At 40.6% G+C, this 17,457-nt stretch overlaps 1 protein-coding gene across 1 annotated transcript in view; it reads left to right on the forward strand.

Annotated features, from left to right (window-relative positions):
* The window catches only part of LOC133397281 (transmembrane protein 266-like), a 60,121-nt gene that overhangs the window by 33,703 nt on the left and 8,961 nt on the right, over positions 1-17,457 (forward strand). The window contains exons 4-9 of the mRNA XM_061667980.1: positions 5,325-5,479; positions 7,494-7,567; positions 8,678-8,734; positions 10,584-10,722; positions 13,385-13,500; positions 14,546-14,741. Coding sequence (XP_061523964.1) covers positions 5,325-5,479; positions 7,494-7,567; positions 8,678-8,734; positions 10,584-10,722; positions 13,385-13,500; positions 14,546-14,741 — 737 coding nt within the window. The remainder of the gene's footprint in view (positions 1-5,324; positions 5,480-7,493; positions 7,568-8,677; positions 8,735-10,583; positions 10,723-13,384; positions 13,501-14,545; positions 14,742-17,457) is intronic.

Raw genomic sequence — 17,457 nt, forward strand, 5'->3', positions numbered from 1 at the left:
CAGTGGACTTCTTTATCTGACCAGATCATCAGGTGCTTGTGAATCACCCAGTCCTAGCATTCAGTGGCTCACTTGTCACGCTGGTATCAATTACCCTCCCTGATTGAATCTCCCTCCTCTGATTCCTCATTGAGGGCCACTCCATCTCAGACGCTGACAGCACTATCAACACACGCTCTGGAAGCAGGAAGAAGGAATTAAAATGAAAAGAAAGACATTTCCACATCTGTGTTAGCCTAAAGAATGACAACAACACCATAACTTATAGTATAAAATGCAAAATAAGGCTAGGCAACGCATACAGAGGTAACATAACATTAACATACACATCTTCCACTCCCGAGTCCACCCAATAGCACAGGAAAAATCTTCATTTAAATTGTATTATTATGACATGAAATAAAACACTGCCTGATGGTTCTTTTAAAAAATTACTTCAATTCCTAAATAGAATTTTTTTTTTTTCTGTATGTCTTGCATGTGTGCCCTGTGATTGATTGACTGATGACCAAGCCATGGTGTACCTGGGCTCTTGCTCAAAGTCAGTCAGGATAGGCTCCAGCTCACCTGAGAACCTAATGAGGACAAGCACATAGAAAATGAATGCATACAATTAAAATATTTTAAATATGACTCATGTAAGTACAACTTCCCCCCAAAAAAACCCTAAGCTTTACCAAAATACATAAAGATAAGGACAATTGACAAATAATCCAAGTTGTAAAGGTGACCTTGTCCATTGTGACTCGGGCAAGATGGTTCTGTCAGACTGTCAAAGCCTAGTGGGTCAGAAGTGTAACATTTGTTCTGTTGCTTTAATAAGACTCATTAATATCCCGCATGTGTCAAGAGCTGCTTCTGACTGCGCCCCCTCTGGGCCGGGACACTTTTGGCATCACACAAGAACCCACAATGCATTGATGCCTGTCTTATCAGTGCTACTTCCTCCTCCTTTCCTGGTTGCACTGAAGCCTTTTTTCTTCTGTACACCTGTGTGTGTGTGTGTGTGTGTGTGTGTGTGTGCGTGCGTGTGTGTGCACGTGGGTGGGCGTGTGTCATATGTCACAGGTAAAAAAAAAAAAAAAGAAGGCTGATGTTTTCATTGCAAATCGCAACTCAAAGGTTTATTGCCGTGTTGGCTCATTTTAATATCCTCTGATGATAAATCTGATTCTGGCATCAATGTACAAAGGGGTGGTAAGGGTGGCATTATCAAAGGAACACGGTGCTTTCCCTCTCTCTCTTTTTTTTTTTTTTTTTTTTTTACCCAAATACAATGGAACGTCTAAGGTTGAACACAATTTGTTTAAAGACACCGGTAGATCTTGTGATGGAAATTGTTTTTATATGTTACCACTTATTTCAGGTGTTATTTACCCTTTGTGAGTAGTGGGAGAGAAACTCTTAGTAGCTTGCTAACCGGTGACTCCCGTATGTCTGAAGTGTGAATACAACTGACTGCATCTGGTAGAGCATGAAAATCCACATGGAGAAGACTCCCGTTGGTTTTGCGTATTCCTGTCCTGTTTACGCATCTTGATCCGTCTCTCTTTTGTATGTTGTTCTGTCAATTTGCACGTGGGGATGTACAGTATTTGTCTTTGGGGCTCTTTTCTGGGCCGGATATCACAAGATTGCTCAACGCTGTATCTGCTATCTGACCTCTTTTCATACATGATAACTGCTCTTTTGCTTTAAAAAGATGGCAAACAATTATTAAAGATTTAAAAAATGATTTCTTGATTATTTGAAAGGGTTACCGATGACGCTTGATTTGGATGTTTACATGTCTGGGAAAAATCTGGAATTAAATGGGTTAGGGCGAGTACATTTGCTCCACAACAATCTCCAGTTTGCTCAGATTTTGAAACAATATGGATCAAGCAGTCCTAAAGCCTTCAACTGCACAGGAACTGTTCTCAGTAACATTTGAACACTATCTGTCATACGAGTGTCAAAAGAAGTGGAACACTTAATGTGAAGAGATCTTAACTGTGACGCTAAGATGAGTTGTATCATTAGTTTTTACAACAGTTTAAAAAGAAGTTGACACACTCTACATTAAGTTTGATAACAAGTGGCAGACAACACGTATGGTGAAGCTGGAGTCTGACTGCTTTGAATTCAGGTCTACTTACTGTAACTTCATGCTTTGATACTTGAATTGAGCTCTCATGAGGTATGCTGAAATCGTGCATGATGTTTTCACAGTGTTTGTCATCCAAATTAGGAATCGTGGTCCACTAGTGCTATTCTAATGTTTCACCATGCTAATAAACTGGAAGAAAGTGTCTGATGTCCTTTAAATCGTTTGTTAAAGCAACACTAAACTCCGCAGAGAATTATTTGTAAGGAAGTGTTTCACCAGTTGTGAATGTCTGTGTAAATGGTTGTATGTCTGTATGTGCCCTGTGATTGACTTGGCGACCAGTCCAGGGTGTACCCTGTCAGCTGGGATAGGATCCACCTCACCCGCAACCCAAATGAGGACAAGCAGTGGAGAAAATGGATGGATGGATCAATAAGCTACTGTATATATGATTTTAGTAATGTTACCATTGAAATACAGTATACCTAATGCAGAGAGGCACAAAATACTCAAAATACTCATATATGTGTGTGTATACATGTGTATATATGTGTATATATATATATATATATATATATGTGTATATATGTGTATATATATATATATATATATATGTGTATATATATATATATATATATATGTATGTATATATATATGGACACACACACACACATACATATATACCCCCCCCCCCCCCCCCCCACCTCTCCCTCCACTATGAGGAGTATGATCAGTTCAGTTGAAATGAGCCATATGAGTAGCGTGCCAAGCGACGGAGACGTAAAATGATGAAGGGGCCAAACGCTCGCCCGACGTCGGCCTCCCCTTCTGTGCCAACGCATGGCGAGGAGGCAAAAATTGAGCCTGCTGCCAACTTTCCACTCCAGCTGGAGAACTGCTGAGAGGCTTTGTTCCTCTCAGCGCTCCTACCGCTAGCACCTCCGTATGACATAAAATGACGGGGAAAAAATAAACCCAAGTCGTCATGTTAGACTATTTAAGGTCGACATGTCCATATGCTTATTGCTAGACGCCAGATGACATTCTATTAATAGGGAAAAAAAAATAGAATAAAAAATAGCGACTTTTTTCACGTCTCACTTGACTGTTAAGATGCAGGTTTTGCTGCATGCTCCTACCCCCAAACAACCTCTACTACAGTGGTCCTCTTCATGGCCTGCTGAATAGGAAGTTCATCAACATTCTAGCTTCAGATGGTCAGACCAGAAGTTCACAAAGCTTCACTGTCCCTTCCTCCGTCAATGCCCTCTCTTATCACAAGTCTTACACCCTCACCTTTGCTCAATTTGGACAGCATCTCTGCAAACTACTGCTCTCTGTCGGCCACACTGGGAACTTCAGATCTCATGCTAAATAGAGGAATTCTAGTGCTGTACTGTTTTTATTTATATTTACATTCTAGCAATAGTATTATTAATAGTATGTAAATATCTCTTTCTGCTGCATTCACTGTGGAGTGCTCTGTGTGACACTTGCTATATATGTAGCTTCTACAGTAAATCCCAGTGCATTAAACAGTCTAACAAACTCATTCTTCAGGCTGTCTCATCTACACCTTTGTAGGATTTTTTTTTTTAAAGACTACACAACAAATGTAATGTTTCATGTTGGTGCAAATCCACGTAAAACAGCAGATGGTTACAATGGAAGCAACCTTCTAGTTCTTTTTAAAAAAGATATTTATAAAAACGTATTCATTGCTGGTATTACCTCCTCCCACAGTAGGGTGAGGTCGATGATTAGGACCTTCTTGGCAGCTGCAGACCCCATTACAATATCTGGTCTTCATGATGTCTGTGTGGTCACAGTCGGGAAGACAATATGGGTGTCCGGACCAGTGTGCATTTCCCATGTCTGGGCAGGAATAAGCAGGGGTTTTTGATCGACCCGCCAAAGGTGTCAACCTCTGCACAGCTCTTCTGGTCTGACGAGCGGGATGTCTGCCTGCCAAGAATCTGGGGAGTTGTATGCTCCAATCCTACAGCTCTCCATCTGCAATTTCCTCTGTAAGCAGTTGCGCCACCACCTGAGGTGGCCCTGTGCCAATGCAACACTGCGCCATGCCAGGAATTGCTGGAAGTCCTGCGCTGACTTCTCGTCACCTCCAAACCATCAGAAGAGGTTTTGTAGACAAGGAGGCGTGTCATATGCTGCCACGAGGACTGTGGGGTTCGTCACATGTCTGCCCATGTCAACCCTGTTGACTCCTCCCCAGCAGCTCCATGCTCTTTGTCTCCCTTGGGACACAGCCTAGATGAAGTATTGGTCCTGCTCTACAACCACGGTATTCCGTTGCTCTCGTGTGGCTCAGGACCAGAACTGGACTGACTCTCCCCAGCCCAGCCCTTCCTGGTTTTGTTGGATCCCCACCAAGATTTCCCTGACCCTGCTGATGTCTCGGTCCACCTCCTCCTGGGCCTTCCATTTTTCCCTGTACATACAGTCACCCTTGCACCTCTTTCCCCTTTGTCCACAGATTCCCTCAACTCGAGTACAAGACATGTCTTGTGCTGTTTGTATCCAAGGTTTATGGACCTCAGTGGGGTCTGTAGGGCCTTCTTGCCAAAGAGGCCTGTCTCACCACTTACTGATTGATGTAAGAGTTGGCAGTGCTGTCCATCTCGCTCACCGAGGAAGATGGTATCTCGCTCACTTACAGGAGGCACGTTACATGCTGAAAGAGAGTGAGCTGATCGCATCACACCTTCAGTTTCCTGAGAAAGCTGGCTGCTGTCGATCTTCGTGAGCCCTCTCTCAGCTGCCTCTAGGCCAACTTCCCCACTTGCCTATCAGACAGGACCTATACTTTGTATAGGTCCCTGGACTTTGACAGGCTTGATTTTCAATCTCACCCACATTGTCAGCTCGTCAAGGCGTTTGACCTGAGGACGCAGCTCCTCGTACGTGGTGTCGCCTGTAGGATAGTTGTCATGTCACCCACGTCTCAGTGCAGGGAGTCTTCCTACTGATGGAGAACAAAACAATCTTTCTTGATTGTATGAACTTTATTACTTCTGAGTTGCCTTTTGGAAAATGTTGTTTGACTCCAATGACACATCATTAATAGCAATTTACGGTGTTGAAAAGCAGCCACATAAGTATCAAGTAAAGCACTTGTAGTTGACTTTGTTTCATTTGTACTTAATCTCATGCTTGCAACACGCTTCAAATGTGTCATAATAGAGCAATAGACAACCACTGTGGTTCGTTGCAGGTCCAACTGGCTGAAGCCTTGCTGTGGCCGTCGAGTGGCCCTGTGGCAAGTCTGTCTCCTCAGTGCCGGCTTCAACTGCGTCCTGGTGGCCTGCGTCATCCTGGTGGTGCTCTTCCTCTCCTTAGAGCTGCTCATCGACACCAAGCTCCTTCAATGTGAGTCCGTCTTCCTTGACCCTTGAGGTTTGCTACCATGGCATATTCCATCAAAGCAGTTGAAGTGTACTGTGAAGTACTACTGATTTTCCAAATTACACAATGTACGGTACATTACTGTCACACTAGTGTTGTAATAGTTTCAACCGGGCATGACCGGTCACATTGAGCAAATGCAGTGTTCTGTACACGCATACACGATATGATTAAAGAATCATATGTCATATTTAAGCATGTGTGTAATATTTAGACCTTAATAACAACTTTTAATCAGTTTGAAGGTCTACTAGCTTGTATAGTGTGATTGCTGTTGTCTTGGCAAATTTAAATTGCCTACTTTACTGTATTCTAATCATGGTTGACCTGCCTGGTCACTTTTCAAGTTGTGTTAGCACTAGCATCAGAGAGATAATTAATTTTGAGAAATGTGTTGAGTGTTTGTACAAACTTAAGATAATGTTTATTTCAACCCATAATTTCATAACACAGATGAGGTCTGTTAGCATTTAGCATGTACATTAATCGGCTTTCGCTTCTTGGGTCTCTGTCAGTTAACAAATGTACTTTTACCCGCATTTATTTATTTATTTATTTTATCACAGGCAATACTCAAGACAACTGCAAGGGAAGGGAAACATCCAAATGTTCCTTACTATTGCTTTAAGAACCTAATCTCGTAGTTAGAAATTGCCATATTTTACCAAACCAAACTTTTCTAGTATTTAGGATGTAATATTAGCGCTATGGTGCCTCAGTAAACGTGAAATACGAATTAAAATCGTCCATGCTTGGCTGAGTTCCAGACGTTTTTCTCGCTCCTGAGCCAGCGCGGTCAACATAACAAACACGTGTGGTCTCACAAGTGGGTCTTCCACACCGAGGCAACCAATCAGAGGAAAGCGGGCGGTCTTTGCCAAATATGGACAAAGCGGATACAAAACTGGGTCAAACAGAAGTAGCTGTCAGGTGGGCCTTTTCTGGACACTGGTATGACAAAACCAAGGTGTTTTTTTTTTTTTAATGAAATTGACACGTTTATAGTAAGTCCATGTTAGAGAGTCCCTCTATGGAGGACTAAATAGCCAAAATATGTGACCTTTAAATAGAACATAAGCCATTTTTACATTCTGTAAGTCATGTGGAATGAGTATGAATTTTGTGTGTTTGTAAATTAATATAAACATGAATATAATCTAGCTCTACAATTATACATTTGCATTTTAGACAGACATAGGCAGTATGATGATGATGATGATAATAATAATAATATATTTTCATAGCACCTTCCAGCGACACCCAGGGATGCTTTACAGATCAGACAACAACAACAACGAAAACAAAACAAAGACAGGACTAAGTAACTAACAGCACTTAAAGGTGACTAACTATGGGTCAAAGGCCTGGGCAAACAGGTCGGTTTTGAGGGCTGTTTTGAATGAGTCCAGGGTCGAGGCATCTCGGATATCTCGGAGGAAAGGGAGTTCCAGAAGGTGGGCGCAGCAACACCGAAGGCTGTGTCCCCAAAGGTGCGTCGGCTAGTGTCGGGGATGGTGAGCAGACCCATGCTTGAGGACTGCAGGACTGCAGGCTGCGAGATGGAGCACATTGTTGTCCACAGAACCTATGGATTGCATTTACAATCCACTGTTTGCATCATCACTGATTTTAGTGGTGCCAGCAATCACACATGCGCTGGCTGTGCAGGATGCCAAATGGTTGATGAACAGCAATTCAGAGACACGATAACAAAGCAGGCATCTTGTCAATGGCAGCAGGCACACATCTCCATTGATTAGTGGCCAGCGTTCAGCTTTAATGATACCACGGTCTGCAGGGAATGTCCTGAAGGATTAGCACTGTAGACACTTTGACACCAGAGTAAACGATGGCCCCATGATAGACAGTGTCCTCGCTAGTAGAGGAACTGGGGGATTTTGAAATGCAGCTCTTATTAATTTAAAAGCTCCAAAGTTTTTGTCTGTTTTGCTTATGTGTCCATTTCATGTCTCTGCAGTTACCAATGCTTTCCAGTTTGCCAGCATCATCCACTGGATCAGTCTCATCATCCTCTCACTTTTCTTTTCAGAGGTAACACGTGATCGAGTGCCATTAATCCAGTTATAGAGTACTCTGCTTTTAAACCACATCTATTAATTAGTTAAAAGAATACTTCCGTAGTGATGAAAGCCCATAGCTGACGTCACGTTATCCTTCTTTCCACACCAAACTCGTTGAGACTGAATCGTGTTTTGATCAAAAATCAATTCCACACAATTGACTTTATTCTTAAAAATGACTTAATCGATGAATCGATCGTTACCTTCCATCCTTAGTAGTGGGGTAAGTGACAATATTGGAAGACAACAATAGCTTAGCCTTCTGTGCACTCCAGAGTAAAACTTTTACTTTTCACTTTAGACCAAAACAGACTTAAACAGAATTGAATTTAAAGTTGAGTCCGAATGACTTGACCATAAAGCTATGAGGGATTTTTATTTTTGTTTATTTTTTTAACTTTGAATAGGGTCTTTCTCTGGCCAATGACTTCCTTCCATTATTGCCCATATGGCCATTGCTAGTTTAGCTTCAGAAATGCCATTTAGGAGCTCTGTGTTTGGTAAAAAATATTGACTATTTGAAATATAATTGTAGTTTAAAGACACAAAACTTTACATTTGGGTCTTACTAAAGGAAGAGGGAAGAGTTTGACCCTCAGGCCCGACTGCAGTGCAAAACAATTACGCTGACAGTGCTGGCCTTAATGCCCTAAACCAAACGTTAATTACCATCTAGCCAGCAAGAGCAATAATTGAAGTAGCATTTAATGAGCATTGGGGATGGGCTTCAAGCGATATGATCCGTCCAAACGCCTCACCAATGACGTCATATGTGAAGAGTCATCCGCGGACGTTTAAAGGGTGCTTAATGGCTTTGGCATTGCCTAGCAGTCAGTATACTTTGTTCAAGTTCTTGAGCATTTCACTTCATTGACTGCAAACGTGTTGTCCAAATGGCCACAACACATGATGGATTTGCAGGTCCACTTGTGCGTGACCTCTCATGCTAATTGGCAGGTGAATCAATGGATGCTGCTGAGAGGCGGCTAGTGAAAGTGACCATATTGGCAAAGTGCAAGGTAGACGTTAATCTGCTCGATCACATAACGTTAATATCTTCTTTTGTCTCTTTGTGCACTAGACTGTCTTCAGAATTGTAGTCCTCGGGATCTGGGATTACATAGAAAACAAAGTAGAGGTGAGTGTGGTCCATTTTGAATGTATCTTTCACAGTACCTAGAAGCAATGTGTGGACTGAATGGGACAAGACTCCTTCAATTTAACTTCGGTCGCATGCCATTCAATTTTGTTTCCATTTTTTATAATCTTTGATGTCCTTTTATCGGGTTGAAAATTCCCAGGATCCCCTTGGATTGCTGATCTCCCCAATTTAAATATGGAAAACAGCCTCACTCTGATTGGCCGTTGGCCATATCGCGGCGTCTTGAGGCGACCATGTCGGCTCTTACTAACATTGTGTAGCAGAATTCACACCGCACATTTGATCTTGGACGCCCTGAACGCTGACAGAGAGAGAGAGAGAGAGAGAGAGAGAGCGAGCGAAGCAATCGAGGAAGGTGCGGATTTGCTCAGAGGATGAAGGCTAAAATAAAGAGAGGGGGATATATTGTATATACAAGCGCCAGCTCACTCTCATTTCATCCAGTTACATTATAAATTATAGTGTAATGTAGTGTAGTAAAAGAACATGTATGCTTTGTATTCTGTATCAGCATGGCTTGCCGGCCGCCTTGCTGGGTCGCTCGCTCGCTTGCTCCAAACCAGACCACAATTCTGGTTCCGAAATGCTTCGGAATTTCTCCCAAAGTAATTTGAAGCCATTTATTCCTCAACTCCCCTGAGATTGGCAGATGATGCAAAGTTTAAGCTTTGCACAAGCTGCAGCTGCGTTGTCTCTCGGGCATTTTTCCTGAGATAAGTATGGCGACTGGGCATGTGCCATCCACAAAGTGCGCAGGTAGTTGAATAATGCGCGTCGTTTCTACGTCACGAACGGCAAAATCAAATCCACCCGTTTTGCAAGTGGTTTGACGTTCAAAGGCTATTGCATTCAATCAACAAACTACATTGATGTCATACTTAAACCAGGTCACAGACTCATTTTGACCTATCTTATGCATAAAACAGTGGAAACATGGATTTTGATGGAATGGGAGCTTTAATTCTTCATCCTAACAAAAGTTTGTGTTAGCGTCCAGCTTTTTTGGGAACAGTTTGGGGAAGGCCCTTTTCTTTTCACAATGCACAAAGTCAGGTCCATAAAGGGATGCTTGGATGAGCTTAAAGTGAAAGGACTTGAGGATTTGATTAACTTCTACAGTGATTTGAAATTTTTTAATCATATAAAAAGATATGGTACAGTAGAAGCTCAATCTTCTATCTGCAGTGTTTCGTGATGCTGGTGGAACTTGGGTTGTTCTCATTTCAAAACATTTTTTTCGCATAGAAAATAATGTATTTTTAAAAAAGTTAATTTCAATCATCCAGACTCAAACTGTCACCATAACACATTTAACATGCCCATAACACTGTGTTGCCAATAATAAAAACAAAAATGAAGTAAAACTACTCTCAAATAATAACAGACATTTAGGAACAGCAAGTTAGTGTTTCCAGAGTTATGCAGTCACTTTTTGGTAATTTGTAGGTCTTTCAATGTGTCGTTTATAAGAAATGTATCAATGTATCATCTATTTAGTGAAATTGATATACTGCATATGTGTAACTGATATTTATTTACTCATATTGGACTCAGCAGCCAGATGCTGTTCTACGTTGCAGCACGTTTTATTTCCTGTTCTTTGGTTATCACAGTTTTTTCCTCTTCGCTATCACTGGCATCACCTCACAAAAGACAAAAAAGCAAGACACAATTGGAGATTTAAGTGGCAACGACCAGATGTCCCAATACTTTTTGACCATAGTGTATTTTTTTTGCCCCAATATTAACAGCCGAACAACCCGCTTTACGTTAATAAACCTTGCCTATCAAAATCCTAGTGTTTTATTAGCGCTATCGCTATCAGGTGTTTGACGGCGCCGTCATCGTGTTGTCCCTGGCCCCCATGGTGGCCTCGACGGTGGCCAACGGGCCCAGCAGCCCCTGGGACGCCATCAGCCTCATCATTACCCTGCGCATCTGGAGGGTGAAGAGGATCATCGATGGTGAGTCAGAGGCATCGTCCACGCCGTTTATGAAGTCATATGGAGCCAGTTAACTTGTGGGTGGGACCACCTGGTCTCTCCTGAATCTGTTCTCTCCATGATTATACAAATTATTTACTATTCAGAGCAATATAGCTATTGATCATCCCCAAGAGTAATTTGCTGTCACTCGTCTACTCCAGCCTGTATCGATTGTAGGGTCTGGATAAGCACATTCACAGGGAACATAATGAATATAGTGGTTGTTCTCCACTATGGTAATGCGCTCCAGTTCGATATCCGTGTCGAGGTCACCCTCAGCACGGGCCTCCTGCTGCATGAGGGATCAGCCTCCAAACAGACCACAGAGCAACTCTCTTTACACATATACAGTTTATCTTTTTTTTTTTTTTTGAAATCCTTTATAAGAGAACACATAACTAAGTCAAACCCCTCTGAGGTAATTACATTTGGAGTTTGTAAAAAAAAAAAAATAGTTTGAAAAGGAAGCTTCTAAAGTCCCACAAAATGTCAGCATCACACAAATATTGTGCAAAATGTCAGTTCATCAACCATAAAAAGACTTAACCCTGCATGTGTTTTGCTTTTCGTGTAGCACTTATTGTGTTGATAGAAGAGAATATACACCAGAAATTACCTGAAGTAATCGGAGTTACATTCAACATGCCCTAATACCTTTGACCAGTGTCACAACATGTCAAAGTTAAGATTGTTTGTGGTTGACTTCTTTTTACACTACAGTATGTGTGACAGTGACGAATCTTGGTAATAATGTCCTGTTTTTGAACAATGGGATGGAAATTGAATTTAAAAAAAAAAAAAATCCGATTCATTGATTAATAAAAACAAATAATGGACAGAGAAATCTATAATCAAAATAATTGTTAATTGCAGCCTTATTTTGTTTTATAAAGGATCCATGTTCAATTGAAATTACTGTTCACTCAGGATCACATTTGGATTAGATTTGCATAACATCTTAAAACCCTGCAAATTTCCTTTCACTTGCCATATAATTTTTATTATTATTATTATTATTATTATTTTTTTTTTTTAAGTGCGTCATGGATTACAGTATTTATTACCAAAGTTTAACTGGAACATATTTATACCTCGCCAACATAAAAATCCTGGATGATGTCAGATGTCGCTCCCTGTTGGCCGTTAAATACAATGCAATGTATTTCACTTTGGATTCGATCTCACACCGTTTTATAGTATGTTCCATGAACACATTGTAGATATTAATGTTCATATAATCCAGACTCTTAATCCCATGACTACACTATTTTATGTTCGAACTATTTTGGTCCAGTCTTCTGCATGCAGCTGAGATGTTGATCTCTCAGTGCACCACCAACTTGCTCGCTTAAACACGTGTGGGTGAGTGAGCCTGCTTGTTAGGCTGGAGGCGACACACCGGGGAGCGAGAAGGCGGGCATTTACCACAAGATTGAGTCCCTCTCACAATTAGCTGGAAGCATCAAGTAGCAGTGCTTGTGTCAGCCTTAATGAGCGAGGACGTGTTCTCCGAGTGGGCTGCTGCAACAATTGACTGTGAATTGTGAATATGTGAATTGGGCACTCAATACACGACTGCCATTTACCTCGTTGTGTGAGTTTGGATCATGCGATGTTTGTGGCTAAGGAAACGTGCACATTTTTCAGTGCAGTTCTTGTGACAGGATAGTCTGGTTCACTTTCATTGGTTTGTTTACAATAACACAATTGCCTTGTTTTGAATGGACTCAATGCGAGTTGTCTTCACCTTGCTTCCTTTCAAAAAGGAAAACAAAAAACAAAACATGTTTTAGCTATGTTAATGCAAATGTAATGAAACTTACCAATGGTGGGGATTTTTGTTTGATTTTGTAGTTTCCAAATTCAGCAAAAAATAAATAAAAAGTAGTTTAATGATCAAATTGTAATTTGTGGCTCTGGTAGCTGTTGACATTTTTCAAATTATTTACTTGATTAAATCATTCAATTTGGGTCAAATGGGCTCCATACTAGAATAACCATTCAACAAAACTGGCCAGGGTCGATCTTAAAAGATATTAAAATCCTCTTAAACTTTCATTAACATATGGTATCAAAATAATTTTATGATGTTGTATTACTTTATTTCATTGTTATTTTCTTTAAATATTTTGTTTAGTGAACCTCAGAAAACATGTCAGTTTTCCTTACTGTTATTTTTTTTTAAATGGGAAAGAAATACAATCAATCATGATGATAAAAGAAATGTGCAAAACTCAATCCTAAATTTTGTTATCCTATCATGATAAGGTAACACAGTCAAAGTGAAAATCACGTAATATTATCAAAATATACTGTATGTAAGCATAATCTTTATTGCTAACGGTGTCAATCACACAAGCATTTTTGCTGCCATCTCGTGGTTAAACTCTGGTACTGTATTGGGAAAAATAAACCAATAATTGGCACATAGTTCATTGTTGTTCAATTTCATATATTGATTTGTACTCTCTAAGCTACCTGTGAAGTTCTTTTTTTAATTTCCTAAAATGTATTTGTAAGTATATATGTTTGAAATGAAATGATTTTTTTGAAACTGCTTGCACATAATTGCTGTAATGAAGTCACCTCCTTTACCCCCCCCCCCCCCCCATCATGTGCTATACACCTCTCTCTGTGTCAGCTTACGTGCTCCAAGTCAAAGTTGAGATGGAGCTGGAGATCCAACAGTGTGAGAAGACCAAGGCAGTGCGAGAGGAGCAGCTGGAGCGTCTCACTCAGATCTGCCAGGAACAGGCGGTGAGCACCTTTTCATTTAATCCTAACATGCAAAAAAAAAACAAATAAGAAGTAGGAAAAAAAAGCTTCTTCTGCATGAGCTGTGAATTTAGTTGTGGGTTGCATTTACAATATGTGCACTACACTCATGAAAAGTGGTACCCCGATTTACGAACACCTCAATGTTCGGAGCACAGACCAAGCAAAAATGACTGCCCGATGTTCGAACCGGGCTGCAGTGTGTGAACGTTTCCTGCAGCCATTTTGGGGAGTCGGCTCGCTCTCAGCCGCTCGTACACTGCTCAACGTCGCGTTCCGTTGCTTCTTTGCTTAGTGCTTCGTTGTGTGCATTTTTGTTGTTTTTCGCCTTTATACAAATTATTTTCCGTTTTGCTAGCTCAATATTGAGTCTGAGAAAATCCACAGACAAGCGTGACAAGAAGGAGGAAATAATAATAATAATAATACATATGTATATTACTTAAATTACATTTTTATTTAAAAAAAAATAATAATCAAAATGTTCTTCCTGTTTCAAAACAAAATCTCAAACTTTCTTTGGACATTAAATTGTAAAAAATAAAAATCTACATGGAATTGATATTAATTGAGACTGTGTAAAATATACTTAAAAAAACAAATGAAGAATTATATCAAAATTAAATAATTACTACTTAGTCTTTTGAGTGTGCATCTTTATTTGATGAACTGTTAGTCAATCTATTGTCAGTAGGGGGCAGCACCGCCTCATAGACATTCTCATTCTCTTTCAAAAGCCGCAACACTGTCACCAACCGTCCCACCAACATACATTGATTAAAATGATATTTCTCAATTAAAAAAATAAAAAATAACATAATCAGTGAAAATTTCTTTCCATTTCTACTTCACTGAACTATTATTATTAATTCACTAAATTAACTAACTAAATTGAACAAATTGGATATCCAGTATTTGTACTGTGTGTATCACCTATTTTGTCTACATTTATTCATGTCATCCTTTCTCCACCTCCCCTCTCTCGCTTCGTTTTCCTTCCTCCTCATTTGCATTCCCGTCGGTGCAGTTTGAGATCAGGCAGCTGCGGGCCCACCTGGCCCAGCAGGACCTGGACCTGGCGGCGGAGCGCGAGGCGGCAATGCAGATCCACCGCGTGTGGGCGAAGCAGGGCAGGAGTTTCCAGGTAGTGGAGGGCTCGACTCCTGGAGAGTCTGACGACGAGGGCGCTCACAGGAACCCCAGCGAGCTGCACAACACTGCAGGTACACTTAACTGGACTGAAGCCACGACTGTCCGAATGACACTCATCGTGTTCCCTTTGGGCATAGCTACAATGCCAGTATATTTTGTACACCTTCAGGGTCAAATGGTGAATCCTACTTTACCTCTTTTTCTGGCAATGTTGAAGTTCACTGTGTAGTTTGAAACGAAATAAAACTAAGGCATATCGAGGAATGAATGCCAAATTGAGCTGTTGCTTTAATTTACTGTTGGACACTTCTAAATCCTTAACCCTTTATATGGCACTCATTGAAATACTTTGAAATTCACAATTTCTGAACATTATGTTTGTTTGTTTGTTTGCCTGGAGAAGAGGTACTTTAGCTCTACCTACATAGTAGGTAGAGTAGTTTACTGGTATGGAGAAACACTTTACCTGGGCAACAATATATGTATTTTCATAACTGAAAATGACAAACGAATTCAGAAATGTAGTGCATTTTATCACCTAAGAGCAATATTGTATGCCCCCTAGTGGCTAGTAAATGGTGAAATGTCCGGTGATGCCAGGTCATCACTTTAACCCCGAAGTGGCATACAACAACAGCCTTGATGCTTGTGTTCGTCAATATTGTGAGATTCATATTTATTATTCACATATGCCAAACAAACTTTTAAGTATATGTTTGCTCATAAGTTCACATACCCTGGCAGCATTTGTGAAATATTGACAGTTTTGGGGAAAATATGACTGACTGAATTGGGACCATTTTATTATTTTCTTGATTTCTATGTTTATTATTATTATTATTTTATGATTTTTAAACAATTGTGCTCACTCATGTTTTCTGTAAAGAAACGTTGACATCTTGCAAATTCTGCAAGATTCTGATTATGTAAACTTTAGTGCACAACTGTTTCAATTGATAATTTAACAATAATATAATATATAAGATCATATTGTACACTTATATTTGCACACCTTGCTCTGATCTATCTATCTATCTATCGATCTATCTATCGATCGATCTATCTATCTATCTATCATCTCTCTCTCTCATGCTCCCATCTCTCGCTCTCTTTCTTGCTCTCATTCTCTCTCTCTCTCTCTCTCTCTCTCTCTCTCTCTCGCTCTCTCTCTCTCTCTATATATATATATATCCGTACACACACATATATATATATATATATATATATATATATATATATATGTATATAACCATCCATCCATTTTCTGAGCCGCTTCTCCTCACTAGGGTCGCGGGCATATGTATATATGTAAAGCTTAATATTGGGTCATGGCTTTGTTCTGTTTATAAACTCACTTTTTTTTTTTTTTTTTTATGTGCTCAGAGTGAGAACATTTCTACGCATTTATTAGTGAATGAGGCCCGATGAGGCGGGGCAGAATAATTACTAAACGGAAGCAAAAGAGTACAGCTTCTGCAACAGATTTCATTGAATACTGTTGTATCTTGTCTAAAGGGAAATTTTTCAATTAGCCCAGCTTGCCTGTGACTCTTTAAGGACGTGCTCATTTAAACACACTATATACTTAATAATCAGGCCAGGTGGAGCATTTGCTTGAGGAGGCAGCATGACAAACCAGGAGAGAGGTGCAGCATCAAATATGTGCATAATTATGTGGAACAAACAGTCCCTAATGGTGCAACATCAGGCCAAGTGGATGCCGGTGGAGTGTAGGGTTGACATGGCCCTGGAGCAGCCTCTAAGCTCCCTCCATTCTCACACACCGCAGCCATCTGACCGCAGGCACACGCGATCAATACAGGGGCAAACAAAGCTTTTAGGATGTGCTGAACGCTGGAGCAAACAAGCATGTTTTCTGACACTGGGTCACTCTCAGCTCCTGTCGTGCTTCAGCCACCACGCGGTCGACGCGGGCTTTTTCAGCTACAGAGTGCTCTGTGCATTGGGCCTTGTTAGGAGGGCAGTGGGCTCCTGTCGACATCTGTTCTCATTCACCTGAAAAACCACAATCGGGCACCACAATACCACCCCAAGGGCATACAATAGTGGCAAATCTGGCTGTGGGTTACAAAGTGGGCCTTTCTACACCAACATGGTCACTGGGATGAGTGCTCACAGGCCAGCAGACTTCGCTTAGGTCAGGTCACCTCCAGTCAAGTCAGATTGCCAACTTCTTTCTCATCTGAACGATGACACCATACCCAAGAAACACCAATTGTCCCCTTAGATGAAGTTTTATGCTGCCTTAGAAGTACTAAATTGCGTCACATGGTGACTGCATCCACTGTCACTCAAGCACAACATCTGCTCCGAGAAGCAGGTCATGAAGCACTGGCAGATAATGATCATTTCTTTTTCGTGATGGGGAAAGGAAGACATCTATTTTCGGGAAATCAAGTCAGTGATGTGTAAACCCTATCAAGCATTCATTTCTCCTCCTAAAGAGTGTTAAGGTTTGATGATGCCAGTTGGTCACAGGCTTGATGCTGTTATTGCATTGTCTTATTCGCTTTAATCTATTGTAAGTCTGTGTTCCAATATTTCGCTGTCGTTAGAATTTGCTGTTCTGTTACAAATAATGCTATTACATTTAAATGTCAATGCCGTAATTTCTCGTGTATAATGCGCACCCCCAAAGTTGACCTGAAAATTCTGGAAACCCCTTCAACCTATGTATAACGCGTTTTTACAATGCATGATTTCGGTTCTACCCATATCAAAACATGAAGTATTACATGTATTTTCTTAGTTTTTTCAAAGAATTAT

The sequence above is a fragment of the Phycodurus eques genome, chromosome 2, assembly GCF_024500275.1.
Source record: "Phycodurus eques isolate BA_2022a chromosome 2, UOR_Pequ_1.1, whole genome shotgun sequence".
Classification (NCBI taxonomy): Eukaryota; Metazoa; Chordata; class Actinopteri; order Syngnathiformes; family Syngnathidae; genus Phycodurus; species Phycodurus eques.